The sequence below is a fragment of the Gavia stellata genome, chromosome 13 (assembly GCF_030936135.1).
Source record: "Gavia stellata isolate bGavSte3 chromosome 13, bGavSte3.hap2, whole genome shotgun sequence".
NCBI lineage: Eukaryota > Metazoa > Chordata > Aves > Gaviiformes > Gaviidae > Gavia > Gavia stellata.
This window is the reverse complement of record NC_082606.1, coordinates 21025750-21041355: the sequence shown is the minus strand read 5'-3', so window position 1 is coordinate 21041355 and position 15606 is coordinate 21025750. Positions and strand designations below refer to the sequence as shown.

Here is a 15606-nt window from a genome sequence, read left to right as displayed (position 1 = left end):
AAGGCTCCCATTGCTCCACAGCCCACTTTTGGTTTCACCCTCTCTGTTTATAAAGCTTTCTTAGCTGCAACGGATAACACCAAGACAACCTCGACATCCTGAACGAATGGCAGCAGCCGACAGCAAACACAGGGCTGCTGCCTCCTCCTCCTCTCTCTTCTCCTTCCGACTTTCCACCAAGCAGCTGGGTACCGAACACAAGCAGGCAGCCCTTCGCTAACCCCGCCACCCCAGCTTACCAGCACGACGAACTGGGCTGCTGTTGATGACAGTGATGGTTTTACTCTCTCCCCTGAGTACATCTGTCAGGCCTAAGCAGCTTCAGGTGCACATGTTCATCCCTTTCAAACTGTAGGAGCACTCAGAGCATCAGTGGCCACAACACATTTCTCAGTGGACAGCTCGTTTCATGAAGGCACCATCATCCCTGGTAGGCACCCTACTAGCCTTTGGAAAGGGAAGGAACAGGACGGGGCTGACCTCTGGCAAGCACAGGGCAAAGGCTGGATCTCGCAGTGAAGCAGGATGCCCTGCAACCCTCCTGTATTGCCCTCTTCGGGGTGCAAAGGATCAGCAAAGACCACAGAGAATTATGATGGTGCTAATTTCCACCCCAAGGGAAAGAGCTTGAGGGAACCGAGAAAGCTCCAAATGGCCAGAGAGCCTATTGCCATATTGAAATACAAATGACTCAGCTCTCAGTGAAAGTTTCTATTTTTGTCTTTTGGCCTCAGTGATTTGGTTCCAATCCTACAGCTTGAATCATTCAGAAATATGCTTTTGCATGCAAAGCCATCTATGCCACTCTTGCTTTCCAAATTTTAAAATGGAAGATATACATTAAGCATGCAAAAGTATGACTACGTTTTTGGATTTTCTTCGTGTTAGTTTTCAGGGATGGCTGGAAAGACAGGATTATTAAATGATGAAAGGTGTCTCTAGAGAGACCATTCCTGCCCAACTGAATCAAACATTGTAGCCATGAAACCAAACCAAGACTGGATTTCATTTGAAACTTCATAAAATAAAATTTCATGGCTAACTTTCATTTCTTTTGAAACTTTTCCTTTTCCCTAATGTTCAAGCTTTCATCAGAAGGGAAAAAATTCCATGCATCAATGTTTTCTCTCTTTCAAAGAAATAATTTTCTCAATGTTCTTCTAAAAAAAAAAAGTAATTAATTATTCACATTGGGGAAGCACAAAGTCATGGCCAGCCCCCTTCTGCTACATCCTCCCTAGACATATATTTAAAGCTAGCTTTAGCAAGAAGCAAATGCCTTTAGGCCCAGCTGTGAGAGGCTACATCTGGAAGAGTTCAAGGAGGGACTCCCTGTGTGTGTGTGTGAGGGGAGGATGGGCCCAAGGTCTCTGCCCAGGTCTCTTCTGAGTCCGAGTCCTCTGCTGGCTCCACCAAAGACACAACCAGCAAAGACACATCCAGCAATTCCACAGCTTGTCTGAGTTGAGAAAAACAGCTCCTAAGCTTATGTTTCACTTCAATAACACATGTAAACACCCTCCTAAATGGAAACACAATTTACGACACTCCAACCCAACTGCTGGTCAAAAGAATAGCACAGAAGCAGCCAACATCTGTCTCTCCAGCTCCATGAAACTCCATGGATGCTACCAGGAAAGACAAGCCTCAGTGGGGCTTTCAGAGTAAGCTGATGGAAGTGGTAAGATGAAGCTCATAGCTGCTCCATCAGGTCCCCTTGGGCCACAGCAGCAAGCCCAGTTCTCCATCGCTCCATCACATGGCAGGGGTCCTGGGTATCTGCTGTCACCTGCGTGGCCACCAGTGTCCCTCCTCCCTTCCCCAAGGAGTATAGCAGGTCTCTTACAGAACCTGGACATATGAAGATTTTGGAAAGGCTGGCCAGATAGGAGGAAAAAAGGGAAAGCAACATCAAAAAGATACGTAAAATACCTCACATGACTCCAGTTTATCATGTTCAAGGAAGATTAAGACAATCTGGAAGAGGTGGAGAAGATGAACCAAAGAAACGGACAGTTTAATTACAAGACTATGGGTGAAAAGAGCTTGGCTTGTTGAGCCTAGAAAAATGAAGGCTGGACGGGGATAGGAGCACTGTCTATAAATACATCCAAAGGGACACACCAGGGAAGGAGAAGAGCTATTTATGTACAGGATATGAATACATTTTGGCTGCCAATTAGAAGAAAGTTTAAAACATTGGAGAAATAAGGCTTTGGAACAGTCTTCTAGAAAAGGCAGAAGCAATAGACAAGTCAACTCGCTTAAAACAGGCCTTGCATAAGGTTTAGGAGTGTGACACCAGGACACTGACCCACACACTCTTTCCAGTCCTACAGCCTGTGTTTCCCCCATTATGCACGTGCAGAATTTAACCCAGCTACCAAGCACTAACAGTTGTAACACATGAGACAGTAACAACTTCACAAGCTACTTTGAGGGAATTTTGTAGAAGGCGATAATAACTTTTATTAAAGGAACTGATAGATCAAGGAAAAAGCAGACATCTAAGGGAAAATTTGGCAAGGCACGTTTCACCCTCTTCCCACCAATCTATGATGAACTCTGATCTACTGGATCTGAGAACCTGGCCCAATCCATGCAAATTACTTTCATTTGATAGCTTTTATTCCCAGCCTGCCATCGTGTGAAAGGTCCAACGTGCAAAACATTGGAGAATTGTGACCATGATTACAGGCCCACTTAAGGAGCTAGACTTTTTTGTTTTTCAAGCTACATTTGAGATCTAAAAAGGGATCTTGTCCATTAGTGTTACAAAAAAAAAAAAAAAAAAAGGAGTGTTCCTGTTTGATGCAAAAATAAAAGCATTTTCAAAGGCTCTTTGATGTGCAAGACAGAAAGACATGCAGGCAGATTCTAGAGGAGGTCTTGTCTTCAGCAATTACCAGCACTCTTTTTGAATCTTACTCCCCAGACAGAATTTTTATGTGAAGTAGATAATCACACTGCAGTGTATCAGCTCTAAACCTTGTGGCTTTTCAATTAAGCAGCAATAACCTCTAGTCAAAGCACTCCTTAACCAAGATGGGAATAAAACAAATAACCTCCCAAACCAACTAACTGCAGGTGAAGCAATTCCAAAGACATACATGCTTTTAAAAGATTTCATTTTGAGCTCTTCTCAGGCAGCCATGCCAGTTTTCCAAGTGATATTCTCATCATTAATGTGATGTAATTTCCACAGCGACCACAAACATACCAAGAATATTTGAGCTAAATTTATCCAGACTTCTTGTTTGAATCACTGCTTTGGTTCGTTATTTTCCATGATTTTCAACTATGCACAGAAAAGGAGTTGCAGACAGCCTGGGACTGAGCTTTCCCCAGGAGTATCCAAAATGCCAACCTTTATACTTGGGAGCCACATATTGACTATTAGAAATGAAATTAAGCTGCTCCTCCAGCTCCCAACCCCAGGTCCCTGCTCCTTTCACCCTTCGCCTTCCTCCCGCCCTTCCTCTAGTGGAGTGACCCTTTCCCTCACCCTTGGGTGACACAACATGGGTCTTGTCTTTGCGACCGAGAAGTTCCTGTAGCTCACCACAGATCTGCCGCCCTCCCCAGCCAGAGAGGGTAAGTCAAAAAAGAGAGGACCTGCACCAGATTTCCCACTGCTCTGTGCAGCTCCATGGCAGCAGACCCCAAGTCCTGCCTGCCTGTCTGGAGCAACACATCCCACCACCACAAGTACCCATGCCAGGAGAGCTCAGGCTAGGGAAGGTGACCAGGCACCTTCACCACCATGTCCTTGCAAAAAACACACAATCTACAAAGACATTACTGGGTTTCACCCTCTCTTCCAGCAGGCACAGCATGGCTAATTATCATACTGGGAGGGATTGAGTATTTGCAAAAACTGCAGCATAACCCCTGGGATTTTACTGTATCAACTTTGCTATTGTTCAATGGGAATCTTTTTCAATTGTCATATTTTAACATGGTCTGACTACGTCCTTGCTGACTCCATTTCAGATTCATCATCACACTCACTGAATTTGTAATTTCTGAAAGTACACTTTTTTTTAAAAACCAGAAACTGCCGACCCCCAGAGCCCCTCTGACTGCAGGAGGGCTTTTTGAAGGTCGAGGGCCTTCCCTAATACTTAAAGACTTCTTTTATAAGTCCTCCATCTAAGCAAGAGCAAGGCACAAATTCAAAGCATGGACACACTTCTGTTGTGAAACTATCAGCAGCTTATATAAAAGGGCTGCTGCTGTGGTGATACATAATCATGCAAATAAGCAATTGCTGACCCACTAATGAGCACACAGACTTGGATTAAGGAAAGGAATTAAATATCAGCCTAACATGATGTAAAATCTGAAACAGAACCTATTAAGAGACAGACTTCACCTATACAGCAGACTGAGAGCTGAATGGTATAAAATCGATCCCCCACACCCTCATCTGCAATGCAAACATTTCCTCCCAGTTAGCTGCCTTCTGCCAAGCAGAGCCCTGGCAGCCCCTTTATCGATCACAGAAATGAAAAACAAACAAACCGCAGACTTAATGCTGTAAGGATCCCTGAAGATCTGATCCCAAGCCTATTATGTCAGCGTGAAGACTTTAATGGGTTTTGGATAAGGCCCCCATAGGCTTTGGAGAGGATAAGAAAAATAAATTTATAGCACTTTCTTTAATGCAAGTATAAAATCGCCTGCAACATCACTGACAAAACAATAAATCAATTACAGGCCTGGTAAAGACTGAGTTGGTGTGAACACTCTCAATTGCTTTTTCCCACTGAAATGGAGGACAACAGTTCTACAACCACAGTGTCAACCCTCACCTAAGGGCTACCTTATAATCACACATTAGTAACGTCATTAAGGAGTCCCTGTGTACAGGTTCTAAGGGCAAAGGATTTTCTTTACTACCTTACCACCTTATCTTTGCTTTTTTCTAGGCTTCTTGATAGAGTTGTCAAAAGTTACATTTTAATGTAATACACCATAAATACATTTTAACTGAAAGGTGGAAAAATAAAGCTGTATAGCAGCAGATAATGCCTCATACAGCTCAGATAAAGATCAATGTTTTACTACTGTCGGTAAATCAAACTGGCTTTCAGGTTGGACACTGCTCAATTAGCTTCCCAAGGTCTGCACCGCACTGCTGGCACTCCCAGCAGCTCTGCCCTCCTTGCTACAGCCCTCAAGTTCAAAAGCGGACTGGCTTTGATGGTATTTATCAGGAAAAAGCTGGTCCTGCCACTACTAAGACCTATGTGCTCCTTTATATCTTCTTGACTCCGGAGGGACGCAGCACCCATAAGCCAAACTCCCACTTTCCACATGCACAAGATGTTTTTGAAGACAAATGTTTCTTCCAGATGCCCCTGTTTCAAAATACAAGGGACATCTTCTAAGGGGTTGTCTGAAGAACAGTCCTTAGTATCCAGACTCTGAAAATCAGTTCAGAGTGTCTTAAATTAGGTACCTAATTGTAAATGCCCCAGCATTCATTGCCCTTTTTGGAAATCCAGGCTCAGTTCAGTGAGATGGTGCAACACGCAGCTCTGCTACAGCCTGCACAGGAGAGCGGGCTTAACCACATGCGTTTTCTGCTGCAGACCAGCCTTCCGCATTAGCTTTTGGCCCCATGTGAGATTGCACCACTTCTGTATGAAGTGTGTATTTAAATATGTTTAAAAATACAAGCCTATTACTGCTTCACTAGTGTACTTCCTATTCCTGCCTAGCATTTCCTACTTCTCCTTCTGCAGGGCGTTATGCAGTAAGACTAACTCACGTAAGATACCTGTTTTATTTTTTGCCTTTTTTTCTTTGCTTGTAGGAATACTTTCAATTTGCTGTTTGGACTCAAATTAACTCGCAGCTTAACGAGCAGGAAGAAAACCAGAAAACTTTCAAGGCTCATTCAGTCTGATTATGATTATACAGAACTTCAAGCAACCAACACACTTTGCAGGTCTCTAGTGCTCTGTGCGCTCAGATCACCTCCCAGATGCTCTTCTTGTCCTTCTCACCACGATGCTGTCACAGCAGACTCAGGGTAATGTTACTACAGGGTAATACGTGGATGGAAAAAGCAGGACAGAGGGTGCGAGTACTTCTTCCCTGTTATACAGCACAACGTGCCATAGAGGGGGCTAAGTCAACGTGCCCCAAGACCTAGCTGCTGGCCCTAGCCCCATGCACACAGCTGATGTAAAGATTTTAAGGTTTACACGGTGATTTCACAAGGAGCAAAGTGGTATCAGTGCTGCTGTCAACACTGATTTTCCCTTACTCCTCTATTCAGCAGGAAAGATTTAGAAGCAAATGCAAGTTCCTGCCCTTCACATTTAAGGCAACAAAATCAACTGTGCAGAACTATGAGGAGATGACAGCAAAGGTCTCATCTGGAGGCCCTGTACATGCACACCCATGAGTGAATGAGCTCTGCCTGCTTTTATTGCTATAAAGAAGTCAGGTTCTTCCTGTAGACTTTCAATTTTTAAGTGGATTTCACACTGCCACACTGACAGCCTGGAAGGCTCGAGTTATCCAGTAAGTACAAAAGGGATAGCAAGGGCAGAGTCTATGAAAGTTTCCACCCCTCCACCTACAGTCCCATCACCTCCTCAAACTGATGCCCTACAAGACGACGGCCTCGGCCGCATTTGCAAATGTCCTGCCCTCATGCAAATAGGGGAGCGACGCTGGATGCACAAAGCAATGCCCCAGGAGAATAAGCCGTTTCATTTGCTATTAGCTAACCTCAAGCTATCACCATTCAATCCGTTGTGAAAACTTTCCATATAAAATTGCACTAGCTCCTGAGCAGTCCCTCCTGTTAAAATGACGCGTTAGCTCTTCCAGTTAAACTCTTCTTACTTGCACTGGAGACTTTTCTATGATTAAGGAAGCGGTGGCGCAGGCAGCAGCTTTCCCTCTGAGTCAGTACTGAGCTGAGCCACGGCCCGGGGTGGGTTGCAAAGGTCACTACCATTGTGGGTAGCTTCTTTCTGATAAAATATAAAGCTCTGTGAGCTGCAGGGCTACCACGGCACTTCTGAAGCACAGCTTTAAGAGCCACTGGTGCACTCCAAATGCCAACTCAGGTCATCATATTCTGGTTACTTGTTTGCTCCCTCATTTTAATATTTAAGTCTCTTTTCCAGGCATACTGCACATGTCTATCTGTGCTTCCCTGGACAGTTGAAAGTCACCAGCTTACAACAGATTTGTCTCAAAAGAAGCTGCGAAGGCTCATTTAGTTAATATCTGTAAAGCTACTATAAAATTTCAAACAACTATCAATGGCATCGTTGTCCCTAATTATGTAATATTATATACATTACAACATAGCACCCCTTTTCAATGCTCATTTCTAGATTTAGCAGGAAAGAAGAGACACCCTCTGGTGTGTTTGAAGGATAATCCAATTCCACCTCTGAGACACACACAAGTTGGCATATGAATGCTCTGCAACTTCAAATAAAATTCTCAATAAGAGAGCGATAAGCTGTTTAACAAAAGTGCCCTTACATTTCAGAAGACAATGATTGCTTTTCTACATCTTTGCTGAACTACCTCCTAGAAACTCACGTGAGAATTAAATCCTAGCTGTAAATTTCATAAGATTCAAAGAAACCAACCAGCCTGTAGAAAGGAGATGAATCTCCATGCTGTTCTAGGCATTCATACAGTGATTTCTTTGGGTTTCTATTGTATTTCCTACAAGATTCATATTATGTCACCTCCACTATATTATGTAGAGCTCTTTAACCAAGTTTAAAAAAAAACAAGCCCTGTGCTTCATCAGAGACTGCAGCTGTCCCCGTATCTCTGCTCACTTTCTTTCTTTTAATTAGGACAAGATGAACAAATCTAGGGGAGGGGAAGCAGGGTTTAAAGAGGCAAGGGAGATGCTGACTGCACCCGAAATGGAGCAATTCTTCTGCACTTCAGTGACAAATCCTCTCTGTGGACCAGCGGGTGCTCACTGGCATCACCGAGTCAAGCCCAGCACCATCCCTGGAGGGTAGACAGAGTCCAGTTCTGAAACACAGCTCACCTGCTCTCAGGGTAAGCGGGCATCCTGCTGGGATACAGGCAAGATCACTGCCTCAGCCAAGAGGAATAACAGAGGAGACACGAGCAGTAAGGTGAGCCCTTGCATCATATGTTATATTTGCTAACTACAGTCAGTGATGCTGCGAACCTCTTCTCCACATGAAGACCTGATGAAATGTATAGCCGTCAGGAAAAAGAAGCCCTAAAAATCTTAAAGGCTTTCAAACGATGAGGGCACCGGGTGCACATGGTACCCCCTGGGAAGGTGCCTCCAGCGCTGTGCCGGCCATAACGCCATGCTGATCCAACTGACCCGTCACGGAGCCACAAGCACTACTGTGCAGTTTGTTAAACCCTTCACATCCACATGCCTGTCCTTCCTGCCCCCAAAAAAAGACTCCAAGCTTTGCAAGCACTAATGAGGTCGTTGGCGTTAAAGAAATTATCTGTGATCTCATTCCACTTCCCAGTGGTTCCCATTGAATGGAAGCAGGAGGCTGCATTGAGATTGTTAATAAATGCGCGTAAACAATAGGTTCAAATGTGGAGGCTGAATGAGTCACCGCGTTCCTGCGTTCAAGCTGTGTAATAGGATCCAAATGCAGAACAGCTAACTTAGGGAGTGGACCAGCTAGCTAATGACAATTATTCTTGGCAGAACTCAAACAATCCCGAAATAAAAATTAGTTTAGACATGTACAGCATGCTTATAAGGAGCCAATCCACCAGGGCAGTCCTGGATCTCAAGCTTTCCTAGGATGCCTTTGCCAGTCTTCCAAAACTGTTTATCAAATAAAATAACCCAGACATGTAAGTACAGAAGAGTTATACCAGTAAGATTTGTACGCCTCCAGTTAACCAGTTTAACTGAATATATTTACATAACAGAAACATGTAAGAAAGTCTCAGAAAAACTGAACTCACAATGTAGAAAATATACCTGTTTCACTTTTCACTTCATTATTCACTCATAAACTAATATGTTTATTCACTGTATCTTTAAACAGTGAGACAAACTTGTCAAATTACTATTGCAGAATAAAAATTTAGCCATTCTTAACACTTGTGAATCATTAGTGCAGATTAAAATTCTTGTCATGGTTTATAGCTTACTATTCAAGTGGAGATAATTTCTTCCAGAGAGGAACTCAGAAGATAGAATTTAAGAATTTTAAGAAAATCCAATAAACAAATGCCCCTGATTATTATAGAAAGATACAATGCTAATTAACAAAATCCAACAAAAACTCAGTAACACAGAATAAGCAGAATACATACGGAGAAAGGAAAGAGTTCCCAGAGCTCCCTGTGACGCTGGTGAGAAACGTCTTCAAACAAGGTAAGGCAGCCTCTGAATAAAGTATCAGGTTTTGCTTCATAGTTGCTGATAAAATCCAAAATAAGGCTGCAAAAACATTAGCTTCTACTGAAGCCTGCTTACTCACTACAAAGCGTCAAACACACCTTCATCCCACACTTAAAACGCAGATGCTGCCTCCTAATGAACTGCTTGTTGCAAGGGGGGAATACCGTTATACAATAACCAGAAGGCTATTTCTTGATGCAGAAACATAACTGGGTTTTGACTCAGAGAAATGCAGCAGTGCCTAGGAGCTGAGGGTTTCAGCGATAAAAATCATCCAAAAATAATTTGGCCATTCAGAAAAAAATTTAACAAGAAGCGACATGAAGCGTATGTCCCTTCTGAAAGAGAAATTTCCACCTATGGATTTATTACATTACATAAACACAGATCTTCTAATCTAGCCCAACAATAAATCACTGCAAGACACTGAATCACAGCTGACAGTAAAACTGGAGCAGGTTAATATCTGTTCAGCCTGAGAAACGATGCTCTGATTTTAGCAGCTTTCCTACCCTGAATACACACTGCTTCAGTGGCTGGGAACATATTTGCATTCACACGCTGAAAAAGCACAGATCTTGTAAAACATATTTAGGAACTGGTGAGACGTGATACATATATTGACTTATTCCATAGGCCTTTGGAGAAAATTGGTCTTCAGAGGAATGCTATTCTTATCACCTGAGTAGTTCAACATCATTCTCCTTGGAAGTAAAATTCCTTGTTCTATACTGTAAATTTTCAAAGACTAGGGCTCAAACCACTCAAAGTTCTTTCATGTATTTAAATTTCATCAAAACTCAGTGGCAGCTAGCTGCTGAGTTCTCTTAAAACCTTTCACTCCGAACTGAACAGGAAAGAAAAGAAATCCTCCTATTTACCATTTTGCGGATCCATGTTGAGCTCTCTGCAAATAGCGGCTTCCTCAGTGCCCACACACCAGTACATTCTGGGTCACAGTTGTGAAGATCCAACAGGCAAACTTTCTGCAGCGCTTGAAATTGAATAGTGTTGTCAAAGCTGAATGATCTCCATCAAGTAAATGCAGGAGCAGAGCGATTGCTAGTAAGCACCATCCTGAAGAAACATCATTTACTCTGTTTAAAAATAAACAGCAGAACAAATTAATCGTTCCAGTATAGAAATTGCAAGATGCTTATTCCTCTGCATTCTACCACAGTTGTCTAAATATTACTTTGCAGAAATGCACTTATCAACCTATAAATACAATTATTTTCATAATACCTTTGTTAAGAGCGTAACGTGAGTTAACAGAGGAAACTAACAACGTCTCCACTACAGAAAGACAATGTCCCCAATTTTTCTCTGCCAAAGTTGCTCAGTCTTTGGGCAGAGGGTGTGGGGGGTGGACAGGGGTCAGAGCTGCAGTTTCAGATTCTCCACAAGCTAGTGTAAAGGCAGAGCATTGAAACCATGCAGTGCAGCTGGAAAAATCCTAAACGCAACCTCAAAACCTTTCCCATCCACAAAGAAGACTGTGGCTCTTGTAAGACTCCACTGTGAGAAACTGAAAAATACTGATGTGGTTACTGAGACAATCCTCTGTAGAAAAGACAAGAGGGCTAAGAGAAACACACCAGCTCCTTTCCCCTTTGCCCAGCCCTTTTCTCTAGAAGCATCAGGCTTCTTCAGACATGGTCAGGGAGGCAAACCAGGCCCTTAGTAGCTCTTAAAGGTTGGCTTCTTCTGAACTGTCTTGTGTAACAGCCAGCAGAAAACTGCACAGCTCAGTCTCCCAAGGCATTTGCAACTCCTTACCTCTTCAAAGCTGCACACCTGTAATTTCCTCTCTTTTAATGCATCTTCCCCAGAGGTTAAAACTACAGGTGAATTTGCAGTGTGTGCCCAACCAGCATCAGCGCTCATTCATTTTCTGCTTTCAGTTTCAGTCAGTAAACGTCTCTCAGATGTAACATGATGCCCCTCACCTTGGACTCTTACTAGTTTTTCTCACATCTGGTGCATGATGCTCAAGTTTTGATTGGAGGCTCTAATTCAGCAAAGCACGTAACCCACCTCCCACTTCGGCCAGCGAGACCCAAGAACATCCCTAACTCTCCCTGAGCAGAGTTGGCTTCCTGAGTTGGGATGAAAGGCCAAGGAGAATATAAAAATACACTGATCCATCATCACTCTCCAGGAAGCTTTCTGCTCCTCCCTCGTTACATAGGGTTTTAACCACCAGCCGGCAATGTTAAAAATCACTGCATGCTACATCAGTTGTCTCCAGGCAAATATTTGAATTTTAGGTGCACTTACAGCAAAACTCAGCTTCTGATTACCCCTACTTTGTGGTGCCTGGCAGCAGGAACCAAAACTCACACCCCAAGCACTGCGCATGCCCCTGCGCCCTGCGATCCGGGCATTGGGTGCCGCCACAGACTGCAGTTTGGTTTTTTGGTGTTTTTCAGAGGTGGGAAAAATAATTTGGGTGCCATACGGCAAATAACGATATGGATTGAGAGACCTGGACCAGGCTACATGCAAGCACTTTCAAACACACCCCACAGCTAAACACCTCCTTTGCAGCAGGATGGCTACAACTCCAGATGGACGCAGATGCCCAAGCTGCCGAGCATCAATTCCTCCCTCCCCATCACAGGCTGCAGCGGCAGCTCCTCTCCCAGGTCAGGCCCTGGTGGCTCTCGCACCCCAACGCAACAGCAGTCGAGGACATGTAAGATGCTGAATTGGGCAGCTTTCAGCCACACAAGGAGAGGAAGCTGTGGGCTGCTGCAGGAGGCTGGGGTGGAGGTGGTCCCTAAGCCCAGATCCATCCCACAAACCAGTGAACTGGGCTATGTTGGTGGAGGACCAGATTCAGCCCTGAAACGCGCTGAGTTTCCACCAGAGTCAGCTTGGCTCCTAGGCCGTGCTTCCTTTGGCCACCCTAGCAGGCATGGCTGCTGCGCTGGGACCCCACATCTCTGCCGTGTCATGGGTGCGATACCACAGGCAGAGGTGTCAGGGAGGCTCTCACGCCTCCCAAAAGCTGTCCAGGTTGTTAACTCTGAAAATGGATGGGACGTGATGCTTCCAGCAGCTGCCTCCCCTGCACTCTTGCTATAAATGCACTGAGCAGCTACAGTAAGAATCAATATTTCCACATGCAAAGAGCAACAGAATAGCTCTTTTTAGCAGATGCTGGTTTCTGAGGCATTTCCTTGCTGTACGGTGGGGGCACACCGTGTGCACTCACAGCAACTGTACAAGAAACACTGAATGGGGGTCAGTATGGACCACAGAGGCTTGAAAACCATCCCACTCCTGATTTTTAGGTTTCTACGCAGGCTTTCCTGCTATATAGTGAAATTTCCCTGAAACTTTCCTCCTATATAGTGAAAGGAAAAAACTTGCAGGAAAAATAATAGCATTGTTTTGATATCAGTTCCTTCTAACTGCAAGTAGGACACTAAATGCTGTAGCCATGTGTATTACTGCCACGCAGCACCCGTGTAAGCAGTATTTCCATATTTCAGGACCTTTGTGTATATAATAAAAACTCCCCTACAGTGTTTTTACCTTAAGCAAGATGTACTCAACTGTAACACGTGCAAACACCATGTTTTAGTTTGATTTAGGGAGAGGGATCCTATGGGCTCTGCAGCATCTCAATCGGAAGGAGGAAGACCGTGAAGAATACACCTGAATGCTGATTCACATCCCATTTCACACATTCTCAGTTTCTCTCCCGAGACCTGCTGCTGCCAGCTTTCACGTAGTGTCCCAGCACATCTGACCATGCCTGTACCATCCCGAGCACCTCCTCTCCGCTCCAGCAGCCCGTTTGGCCTCAGCCCGTGCATCAGGCCTAAATGCAGCAAGACACCCAGAAACGCCACGGTTTGCCTGGATCTCTTCCCAATTCACAGGAAACCCGCCAAAACTTCAGTTCTTTGCTCAAACCACCTGCTGTTTCCGAGAAGCCCATCTGAGGCTGGACGCTGTGATGGGCATCACCACGGATCTAGAGAGGCCCACGACAACATGGGGATGGAAATGCGCTGCGGGTTCATCTGCCTGCCATCGCACAAGGCTGGCTGAAGCCAGACCTGGAACCGAAACACCATGCCCAATGTCCACCTGGAGAGACCCCAACTCGGCGGGACGTGCATCCCTCGTCCTTTGGTGAGCTCTGTGCAGACAGCAGCGAACCAGCCCCCTTCTCCCCACACCACAGCCGCCGGCTGAGGAGAAATAGGGCATTACACCCCGATTCGGGGTGTCTCATAAGGACTTCTGGTCACTTGTCGCTTGCCGCCTGTCAGCTCAGCCAAGGGGCTGAGGGCCGCGCTAGGGCCCCCGCCACGGCCGGGGGAGCCCGGAGGGAACGGCTCCCAGCCCGGCCCTGCTTACATAAAACCGAGTTTGTCCTTAGGGCGAGTCGCGAGAGTTTCCTCTCCCCGCCGGGCCGGGGCAGCCGCTCACCCGCCTGCCCGGGCCGGGGAGGGCAGCGCCCGCCGCCGCCCTGCGCCCGTTGTCCCACAAAGTTCCCTCCGAACTTTTATTTTTTAAATAAAAAGCTTTCCCCCCCCCCCCCCGCCCCTTTCTCCACATGAAAAGCCCCGGCGTGCCCCCGCAGCCCCCACCCCGCCGCCTCCCCTCACGGCGGGGCAGGTGCCCGCGGGGCGGCCAGGCCGAAGCGGCAGCAAAGCCACGGTACCTCCTGCGTCCCGGGGCTGGCGGGGTCCCTGCGGCCGCGCCGCCGCCTCCTCCTCCTCCGGCGCCGGCCGCCCGCCCGCCTCGCTCTGCGGCGCGGGAGGCGGAGGGAGGGAGGAAGGAAAGGGAGCGGGGCAGCGGCGCGGCGCCTCCTCCGCCACCGGCCCGCTCAAGGCCCGCCTGGCTCCTCGCGGCCTCTTGCCGGGGGCGGCTGAGGGTGACAGGCCGTGGGCCGCAGGCCTCGCACAGCCCCTCGCCTTCCTCCCGAGGGCAGACCGCTCCCACTGCCTGCCACCGTGTCCTGGGCATGGAGCCCAGCTGAGCGGGACGGGGAGGGAGAGCGTGAGGAAGGGCACAGCGCAGCCCCTCTCCTGGGCTCCTTCCCCAGCCGGGACCCACTCGTCCATCGGCAACGGCTGTCCGCCTGCTCCCCGGACAGTCCCTACGCGGGCCTACGCTCTTTGGCTTTGGGGTTTTTTGGGAAAAACCAGGCTGGGGGAGTTGGAGGGGCTGAAGCAGGACCCTCTCAGCTACGGCGGGTTGTCTGCAGCGCCTCCCCCTCACAACCAGCTGCCATGTAGCTCCCCGGGCACGGGCACCAGGCCGGCACTACCCACCTCCTCCCAGCACCGCTTCTCGACAGGGGCCTGGCCTTACCGTATCAGAGTTGATCCGAGATTTCTTTCTTTGAAAGTTGCTCCTTTCCCAGACCGCGGTGTGAGTTTGCTCCTCTTTGGAAACGCAAAGCGAGGTTGCCCCCTTTCTTCCAAAGGTGTTAGACGTGCTGTGCTCCAGCTGGCGCGCTGGCCTTGCCCACGTCTTTTCCCCGTCACAAATCCAGGTACCAGCAACTGCTCGCAAGCCTGGTACTGCTCTATTTTCCCCACCCATTGGACCTACTAAGAAAAGACCATTTCTGCATGCCTTTTGCTTTGTTACTCATAACAATTCTGTAAATTACGTACAGAGGGTTTTTTTTTTTTTTTTCCCTGGTCCGTACCAAGAAATGGGGCTCTGATGATTGCTTGAGGATGGAAAAAGCCATATCCATTCACTGAATGGCTGCTGCAGTCCGAGATTTGCCTAAGGTATTTCTTTGACGTGATTACTGAGACATAGAGAGGATGGGTCTTAACTGGTGCTTTTACCTGTGTTCAGGTCCCCGTTAATCTGCTTTTAGCTGCAGCCACAGTAGTGTTACCTGTTTTTAGCACCCTTTCCACCTCTTACCCAGCCTGCTGTCTTTTATGCCTCACAGCCTGGCTCTTACCCAGACCTTTCTTACAGCTTTCTTTGCACAAGTGTTTGAAAACCCATTAAAATATCTTTTTTTCCTTTATTTTGGCAGAGAGTCTAACTTCTCCTAGCAAGAATTTCTCCACACATTCAAGCTAATTTCCACCCCCCGACCTCCCCCCAAATCTCATCCCACCCTTCCTGGCTTATGTCTCCATTGATTATATCACTCACAGTAATTCCTTTGTATCTCCAGCCTTCCCGCTTCTAAAGTCTAA

General features: G+C 46.5%; 1 protein-coding gene across 1 annotated transcript in view; it reads right to left on the bottom strand.

Moving 5' to 3' along the window:
* LRRK1 (leucine rich repeat kinase 1) overlaps positions 1–10360 on the bottom strand; it is a 76900-nt gene extending 66540 nt beyond the window's left edge. Inside the window, exon 1 of the mRNA XM_009807808.2 lies at positions 10294–10360. Within this exon, the coding sequence (XP_009806110.1) occupies positions 10294–10360 (67 nt within the window). The remainder of the gene's footprint in view (positions 1–10293) is intronic.
* Between the last annotated feature and the right edge of the window lie 5246 nt (positions 10361–15606).